Source organism: Kogia breviceps, chromosome 2 (genome assembly GCF_026419965.1).
Source record: "Kogia breviceps isolate mKogBre1 chromosome 2, mKogBre1 haplotype 1, whole genome shotgun sequence".
Classification (NCBI taxonomy): Eukaryota; Metazoa; Chordata; class Mammalia; order Artiodactyla; family Physeteridae; genus Kogia; species Kogia breviceps.
Window position 1 is genome coordinate 12403161 of NC_081311.1, and position 9354 is coordinate 12412514.

Genomic DNA, 9354 nt, shown 5'->3' on the forward strand with positions numbered 1-9354 from the left:
GCAGGGGCTCTAGGCATGTAGGCTTCAGTCGTTGTGGCTCACGGGCTCTGGAGCGCAGGCTCAGTAGTTGTGTGCACGGGCTTAGTTGCTCCGCCGGCATGTGGGATCTTCCCGGACCAGGGCTCGAACCCATGTCCCCTTCATGTGGGATCTTCCAGGACCAGGGCTCGAACCCGTGTGCCTTGCATTGGCAGGCGGCTTCTTAATCACTGCACCGCCAGGGAAGTTCCTAAAGATCTGTTTAGCTTAAACAGGATAAAGGTAGAGTTGTAACCAAATTTGTTAGAGCTTCCTGTAATAAACCACAGTGGGGGGGGTTCCCTTTATTTATTCAACCCCATCAGAACCTACTTGTATTTTTCAGTGCAACTGTCATGGATTCAGAGGCAGTAAAGTACAGTAGTGGAGCGTTTGCTTCCAGAATCAGGCAAATCTAAGTTGAGACGCCAGCCCCACTGCTTATTAGTTGTGCCATTATGGTTCGTTACTTAGCCTTGAAGTACCACTTTCCTCATTTGTAAAATAAGCATAATAATAGTTTTGAGGGGAACTTCCTGGAAGTCCAGTGGTTAGGACTCCACGCTTTCACTGCCGAGGGCATGGGTTCGATCCCTGGTTGGGGAGCTAAGATCCCACAAGCCCTGTGGCGCAGCCAAAAACAACACAGTGGTTTTGAGGGGATCAGATGGGATGATGTGTGTGAAGTACTTAGCACAGTGCCTGGCATGTAAAATGCCCTCAATAAATGGGGGCTCTTTTTATCCATTCAATCCAAAGCGACATTATTTGGTATCTGCTGGGTTCAGGCACGTTGTAGGTACAAAAACGCTTTAAGACGTTGGTCGTAGCCTGTAAAGAGTTTACGTCATGGTTGGTGGAGGCTCCGGAGGAAACACTTTCAGAATTTCAAAGGTAGAATATAATAAAGGACAGAAATATCATGAAAAGGAAAAGGCTTTGAAGACAGGGTGATCTTTGAGTTGGGCCCCATAGGATGTGAAGAATGTAAGTTGCGTGGGGATGAAGCAACCAGTATTCTAGAGAAGGGAATAAACCCCAAGAGAGATGTTGGATGGTGAGGACATGTCTGTGTCCAACAGTCTAGTGTGGCCTGAAAATAGGGATTGAGACAGAGGTGGGAAGACAGACCAAAAAAAAAAAGAGGGGGGATCAGAATAGGGGAGCATGTGATTGGAAATGCCATGCTAAAGGCTCTGGTCTTTGTTTGATGGGCTATTGAAGACTTTGGGGGTAGAGGAGGTAATACAATCCCGTAGTTTGCTATTTATTATGTGAGGTACTATCTTTCCTTCATTTGTCCTAAAAGTTTTTTGTTTATTCATGATCTCTCAGGTTTCTGGAGCACTATTAGTAAAGGAAAGTCTGAACATATTATGTCCTAGCTGAGAGGGATACTAGCCTAAACGCCAGTGAGGACCAGAGAGAATAGAGATCTAAAATGGGCTATTCTATTCTGAGATGTTCACTTTCTTTCCATCTTGCAAAGGCTTACAACATTGAAACCCTTACCAGATTTTATCAGGAGCTTGACAAATGATCAACTTTCTTCTCTGGAGGGTACCCCAATATTGAACTTTCAAATACTGACATTTACATGGCCTCTAGGTGTTGATAAGTTTGTCAGGTTACTATTTTTAGTATTATATAATCAATGATATTGACTAGAGTGATGGGTCTAGTTATAGGCCTAACTGCATCCCGAATCCTTTTCAACTATCTTACCACAATTTCCTCTGTTAAATATATATATATTTTTAAAGAATTCTTTTTGTAAAAAAATTTATTTTATTTTTGGCTGCATTGGGTCTTTGTTGCTGCATGCGGGCTTTCTCTAGTTGCGGCAAGTGGGGGCTGCTCTTCGTTGTGGTGCACGGGCTTCTCATTGCGGTGGCTTCTCTTGTTGCAGAGCACGGGCTCTAGGAGCATGGGCTTCAGTAGTTGCAGCTCGCTGGCTCACTAGTTGTGCCTCACGGTCTCTAGAGCGCAGGCTCAGTAGTTGTGGTGCATGGGCTTAGTTGCTCCGTGGCATGTGGGAACTTCCCGGCCCAGGTGGATTCTTTTTTTTTTTTTTTTTTTTTACAGGGGAGTAGGCTAGTTCTGGACCCACCCCATCCCAGGCCTCAAGGAAGGGTTCTCAGAAAGGGCCCAGGGTGCTGGGCCGAGCACAGCAATTCCTTGGGAGCCTATATTGAGGCCCAGAGCTGGAGTCCCAGGGTCAAGAGCTAATGGTTAGGGGCAAGGGTCCTAATTCCCAGGCACAGAGACACTCCTCCGCCCTGCACATGGATGGATTGCATTCTTCTTACAACTCCCAGGTGCACGCCTTCTGGAGAAGAGAAGGGGTCTCCTGCCGAGAGCCTGGGGCTTCACGCCCCTGCTCTCCCTAGTCCACCGTTAAAGATATTTTGAAGCAAAAGAGCACCTCTGCTCTTGGGTACATATAACCCTGTTGGTGAACATGATGAGAAAAATCGCTGGGTAAGGGATTAGGCAGGCACAGATTGTATTTTATTTTGAGTGTTTTTTTAATATTATACTTGCTTTAGCTAAAGTGATTATAACCCAGAACACGTAGGTTTAGAATAAATACAGGTGCATAAAATTGGATTGCTTTTGTTCCAATGTTGACTTTTCTCCCTGTATGAGTGAATCACTTAAATTTGGAGAGTAGAATCATATTACTTCTTTCCAGCCTAACTGGAATATCTGCAGCCAGAAGACAAAGTACAAGGGCTTATGAGAGAGGGGACAGTGAAGCTCCATCCTCTGGGAGAAGGAAAGAAAATGTGAAGGGAGGAGATAGCTTCAAAGGAGGGAGGCTACAAAGTCTCCTTCCTGCCTTCCCCAGCTTGGTCCAGGTTAAATTTACATGTCAATGATGACTTAATACTACTAAAGATTGTATGTAACTTTTAAGTTTCTCAAATGTTTGTTATCCTGGTAGAAATCCTGCGCGCGCGCGCGCGCGCGCGCGCGTGTGTGTGTGTGTGTGTGTGTGTGTGTGTGTGATGAGGCGGCCTCAGGGTGTTTATTTAAGGAAGGAGAGGGTAGGGTCTCAGAACTGACATTCCTTACTGGTATTGTCAGGCAGATACCGATGAGAGCTTGGTAGCCGAGAAAGAGGGAGAGAAAAAGGGTGTAGCAGAATAATGCGCAGCAGGTATTGAAGTGTGCCTGTCTAAGGTAAATGCCACGAAGGCTGCATTTTCTGACCCGGGGAGATAAAAGACAGCGCCGTCCTTGGCACTATGTGCGGTGACCCGTAGCAGGAGCAAAAGTCACCGCCCTCCGACCCCCAGAGACCCCGCCCTACAGCTCTTGAAGTCCGCAGCTCCGGCCCAGGATGCAGGCGGCGAGGCAGCTCTTTGAAGCAGGCCAGGGACCCGGTTCCTTCTCCAAATGCATAGGACACAGAGAGGGGCTGCACTCCCTAATCGTCCGCTGGCAGGCACTCCCGCGCGGCGCAGCCCGGGCCGTGGGAGCTGTCCGTGGTGCTGAACACTTTCTTGGGCTCGATCGGACCCGCGACTCTCGCATCGCGTCGCCGAGCCTAGGCGGAGGGAGGGCTCAGTGGGTCCCGGGGAGTGCGAGCGCCCGAAGCCCTGCGGCGAGCTCCAAGCTCCAAGATTTAGATCCCTGACAGAACCCCCTATGCGCCTCTGTTAGCGCAAGCCAGGATTCCACGCAGGACCCAGCGCTCGAGGGCGAGTGCCTCATCTTTCCCCTACATCCCGTCGTGGATCTCAAGTCCCACCCACACCCTCCCCTGCGCCCTCCTTGTTCAGACAGCCCCAGGTCCTGCCGAGAGCCCGGGGCTTCACGCCCCTCCTCTCCCTAGTCCGCTGCGCTCTCCTCCAGAGCGGGCCTCTCCCGGGGCGCAGCAAAGCTCCGGCAGCAGAGGTTCTCCCTCGGCCCTCCGGCCCAGGCTTCCGGCCGCTCCTTCCTCTTGTTTCTGTTTTCCCGACACTACCCACCTCTCTAGTTCTCTAAGCACCGAGTCGGGAGCTGCGTGCTCCGCCCCTTTTTTCCGTACAAGGAGGGGGGCAGGGCGGAGGGGAGGCGCCGCGAGCCCACTGGGAACGCTTGAATCTCTTCAGCTCCGCGGAGAAGCGGCGAAGGCTGCACGGCCGTCTTGGGGTGGAGGAACTCTAGGTACCGCCAGCCTTCTCCCCCTCGTTCCCCGGAGCGCTTTTCCATCCGCCAAGCCCCAGTCACCAGGTAGGACTGTGCTCCTGGATCTGGCCCGTGGGGACTGTGAGGGCTCTAAGTATAGCGGAAGGGAGGGAGGGAGACGCAAGAGGGAAGAAATATGGAAACATATGTATATGTATAACTGATGCACTTTGTTGTAAAGCAGAAACTAACACCATCGTAAAGCAATTATACTCCAATAAAGATGTTTTTTAAAAAAACCTGTGCACATCTAACTCATAGATTTAATTTTACAGAGGTAGGGGTGACGGCACTTTAACTTTTGTTGTTATTTATTGTGGCCAGTCCTTCCAGAGGAATATTTGGGTCACTGAAGTGTGTGTGTGTGTGTTGAGGGGCGCAGCTGGTGTAGGAGGGGGCGGAGAGAGAATGGGAAGTGACGGACTTTGATTCTCTTTGGACAGGTGGCCATGGCCTCATTGCCGACTCAGGGTCCCGGGGCCCCCGACTTCTTTTCTGGGCTGCTTCCGGCGGCTTCAGCCCCGGCCAACCAGAGCTCAGAAGCCTTGGTGGGCAATGGGTCGGCGGCTGGTCCGGGCGCGCAGGCCATCACGCCATTCCAGAGCCTGCAGCTGGTGCATCAGCTGAAGGGGCTGCTCGTGCTGCTCTACAGCATCGTGGTGGTCGTGGGGCTGGTGGGCAACTGCCTCCTGGTGCTGGTGATCGCACGCGTGCGTCGGCTGCACAACGTGACCAACTTCCTCATCGGCAACCTGGCTTTGTCGGACGTGCTCATGTGCACCGCCTGCGTGCCGCTCACGCTGGCCTACGCCTTCGAGCCACGCGGCTGGGTGTTCGGCGGCGGCCTGTGCCACCTGGTCTTCTTCCTGCAGCCCGTCACCGTCTATGTGTCTGTGTTCACGCTCGCCACCATCGCGCTGGACCGCTACGTCGCGCTGGTGCACCCTCTGCGCCGGCGCATCTCGCTGCGCCTCAGCGCCTACGCGGTGCTGGCCATCTGGGCGCTGTCCGCGGTGCTGGCGCTGCCGGCCGCCGTGCACACCTACCACGTCGAGCTCAAGCCGCATCGCGTGCGCCTGTGCGAGGAGTTCTGGGGGTCCCAGGAGCGCCAACGCCAGCTCTACGCGTGGGGGCTGCTGCTCGTCACCTACCTGCTCCCCCTGCTGGCCATCCTCTTGTCTTACGTCCGGGTGTCGGTGAAGCTCCGCAACCGCGTGGTGCCGGGCTGCGTGACCCCGAGCCAAGCCGACTGGGATCGCGCGCGACGCCGCCGCACCTTCTGCCTGCTGGTGGTGGTGGTGGTGGTGTTCGCCGTCTGCTGGCTGCCCCTGCACGTCTTCAACCTGCTGCGCGATCTCGACCCGCGCGCCATAGACCCCTATGCCTTCGGGTTAGTGCAGCTGCTCTGCCACTGGCTCGCCATGAGCTCGGCCTGCTACAACCCCTTCATCTACGCCTGGCTGCACGACAGCTTCCGTGAGGAGCTACGCAAGCTGTTGCTCACCTGGCCCCGAAAGATCGCGCCGCACGGCCACAGCATGACAGTCAGCGTGGTCATCTGATGCCGCTGCGCCAGGCCTTGGGGAGCTCCATGTCCACTTGTCTCCGAGGATGCCCACCCGAGGCCGGACTGGAGAGCTTTTTCCAGAGCTGAGCTAATACTAAGCCAATAAGGGGCAAAGCTTCCAGCCCAGCCTTCTTGTCCAGCTGTCTTTCCTTGTCCTGTGTCTTTGTAAAATGCTAAGTGGGCTTTGTTGAGAGTCTTGTGCTTTGCTTGGAGGAGGCCGGGGAGAGGAAAAGAGGATTTATTATTTCCTCCGTTTGCCCTTGAAGGCCAAACAAAGCTCTTTCTCCGGGTTCAGAACAGTATTTCAGAACCGTAGCTGTCTTCCCTGCTTTCTCTTCTGCTTGCTCAATGGGGAGATGAAGGAACAACGGGCAGGGGGTTTAAATGGCTTTTTTGGGCTTGGTAAACCTTTTCAGGTTGCCTTTTAAAAGGGGCTCCGCCGAGATACAATTGCTTAGTCAATTTGAACCCATTAATTTCTGGGATTCCAGGGAAATATGTACTACAAATCTACATCTAGGATTTCAGCATTTCCCCAATAAGACCTTTATATGCCAAAGGGGTTTTAATTTTAAATCCACTTGAAATTATAGTACAAAAACACTTACAAACCACCTTTCAGGAGGTTTTGTTACTGCTTTCCCTCCTCCTTATCCCCCAATTTCGATTTGAAAATGATTAGATGAATTAGTCGATGAAGATATAGATAAATAGGGATAAAGAGGAAAAGGTTCAAATCGTTTAAGGGGATATGTAACCGCATAGGACAGACATCCTATCCGTGTGTATGTTTGCATATACACACCCAGTGTTTGCCACAAGGCAGGCACTCAGGTATTTGGTTTTCGGGATACTCAGTGTAAGCTGTGTCCCATAGCATATGCTCTTTCATGATCTCGCAACAGATCAACAGCTGTCAACTGACTGCTCAGCACCTGCTCTGTGGTGACACACTTGGAACACCATCAACTCAGAATATGAGGACTGGGAGAAGCTTATTTTAAATCCAGAACCGAAAAATAAACTGCCACCTACAGGATGCACAGATCAAACACTTAATTCCTTTCAGGGTGAAGGCAAGAGGTGAAGACAGTTGGGCCATGACACCAGGCTGCTAATCCTTTACCTTCACATCCCAAGAGCTCTTTAAATGAGGAGAAGAGCCCTGGGACAAGGGTTTCCACATTGATGTTGGAGTTATGACAGTGGCAGTGACATTGATGTTGGAGTTATGACAGTGGCAGTGAAGGCAGGAGTCTTGGGAAATGATACATGCTATGCAGCTGTCAGATGAGCCCTTGTGGCATGTAGGCCATGGACTGGTGTCTGCAGCCATTCAGTTACCAACTGGAAGATTCCAGTACTACTCCAGCACTTAAACAGCAGAAGCAGTGTTTTCCCACCTCTCCCCTTCTCATACTCTCAGTGAGCTCATTCACTCATTAAAGTGTGCCCTGAAAGGAAGGGAAAGAGGGGGTGATTTGGGGGTGACAAGGATTATATCCTGTTACTCTGATGTCAGTAACCACAATGGAAGAGTGGCTCCATTCATTGTTGGGCTAGCTAGCAATGTGAGTCTTTAGTACTTACATGACTAGACTTTTCACAGCATGGGGAAGGGCAGGAAAAGTTTGGAGAAAGGAAAAGGCAGGTGAACTTGGGAGATGCCATTACCTCTGGCAGTGGCGCTAAAACTAACTTTCAGCTTCGTCTGTGGATTTAGAGAACAAAGAGCCTGTGCTCTAATAATGTGGCCCCCACACACAGCGTGATGTCACTCCCCCTCCCCCAATGAGCTCATCTCCCAGCATCCCAGGGACTGGTGGTTCCTGTGCTTCCAGCAGCTCTGCTGTTTGGGAGACTCAAGGTTAGACATTTCCTGTTTCCTCAGATCATTCTTTGGATGGGTGTGTGTGGAGACGGGAGGGATTGGGGGAAGGGGTGGAATCTGATTAATTGTGGTCTCTTCACTGGAGGGTTTAAGTCACTGGTTCTCAGCCTTGGCTGCTCCTAGAGTTACCTGGGGAGCTTTCAGAAAACATCAGTGCCTAGGTCCTATCCCCAGAGAGTCCAGTTGATTTGAGATGGGGGCTGGGCATCAGCAGTTTTCAAAGCACTTCAGGTGATTTTAACATGCATCCAAGGTTAAATGCCTTAAGGATTATTCTCTTTCTAATGAACCTCAGAAACATCTGAATGAAGCTTTGGGAATACTCTTATTAGCCTTTAGATAATACCTGGTGGAGCACATAGAGGTAAATCCTATAATCAGAATATATAGGTATCCATTCAACAGTTTCCTTACACATCTACGTGTAAGACTCAGTATGAGTCCAATTAGCAGGGTTTTTTTTTTTTTCAAGTATTGTCATTCAATTTTAGGTCAATGGCGTTATAAAGTTATACACCATGAATTATTCCAAATCATGGTTGCTGGCATGTTAAAACAATTGAAATATTCCCTGATAGTTTGATTTAAGTCAACTGTGAGAGGAAAGCGTTCCCATTAATTACTAGAAAAGCTCCCACCAGTTTCTATCATGCCTACAACTTAAGTTAAAAAAAAATTTTTTTTAACATTTATGTGGACTTTTGGGAGAGCCTAAAGAGGCTAGAGAATTGTGTTTATAAACATCTTTACAAATTATGCAAATTGGCAACTGAACAGCAACTAATTAATTCTTACCCTATCTGAAATCTATTTGGGACTTGTCTGACTACAAAACAAACTGATCAAACAAATCTCTCAGAAGTGAGTCCTAGAGAAATCCACAGAGGGTTGAGGTAGACCTTTTAATTTAATATAGTAGTTCATTTTAGTTAATACCAAGTATCCAGCCCTTTTCCTGCAAGGAGTCGTAAAGTTGGGAATGGAGCCAGCCTGGTACTTGGCACTAGCCCTTTCTGAGGCTGATGGGAGGTTCTGTACTCCTCTTTGCAAGTGTTGTCACCAAGTCTTACTTTTGGCAGTCAACCAATAGATTTATTTCACTAAATTGGCTGGGGGTTGTTTCAATATGTGTTGGCCACAGTTACCTGGAAATAGCAACTGTGAGAGATGCTAAGGTAACTATTCCAACTGATGTAACGTTTCTGAAGTTTTGTTCTTGTGGATTTTCAGTCTGCTCTTCTACTGGGGGTGCTAAGTTCCAGGTTTATTTTCTCAGGTAGGCTACTTCACTGCCTCTGTCCTGTGGCTTGCATTCCTGAACACCTAGTAGTCTGGCAAATATAAGTAAGGCACGGAGCTGACATCAAGGGGACCCAGGCGAGAGTGTGGCTAGATCTGGGAGTGAACCGGGATCCATCCCCCCCAACTGAGAGGTTAGGAGCACCTTTATTCCGCAAGGTACATCCCTGATTGATTTCCCTTCAGGCACTGATGTCTTTGTTATGTGCATAAGATGTATCTGTGGCTTGACTTCACTGTGTGAAGCTCTTCAGGCTGGGGCTTGTACTGTGTTTCACACATTGTGGGTTCTCAATAAACATTAAATCCGTAGAATGGTCTCCAGCCGTGAGATTAATAAACTAAGCCAGCTACACAGTGTAACCACACAACCTCAGGCTGGCCAGGATCAATGCAAGGATAA

General features: G+C 49.7%; 1 protein-coding gene across 1 annotated transcript; it reads left to right on the forward strand.

Annotated features, from left to right (window-relative positions):
* The first annotated feature begins 4162 nt into the window (after positions 1–4162).
* On the forward strand, positions 4163–9094 carry PRLHR (prolactin releasing hormone receptor). Its single transcript, XM_067027435.1, has 2 exons — positions 4163–4239; positions 4638–9094. The coding sequence occupies exon 2, from the start codon at positions 4644–4646 to the stop codon at positions 5754–5756; it is 1113 nt and encodes a 370-aa protein (XP_066883536.1). The 5' UTR covers positions 4163–4239; positions 4638–4643; the 3' UTR covers positions 5757–9094.
* Positions 9095–9354: the final 260 nt, after the last annotated feature.

Bases quoted from the DNA above. Each gene is read 5' to 3' on its own strand.
- PRLHR (XM_067027435.1), top strand. From the start codon at position 4,644: ATGGCCTCATTGCCGACTCAGGGTCCCGGGGCCCCCGACTTCTTTTCT.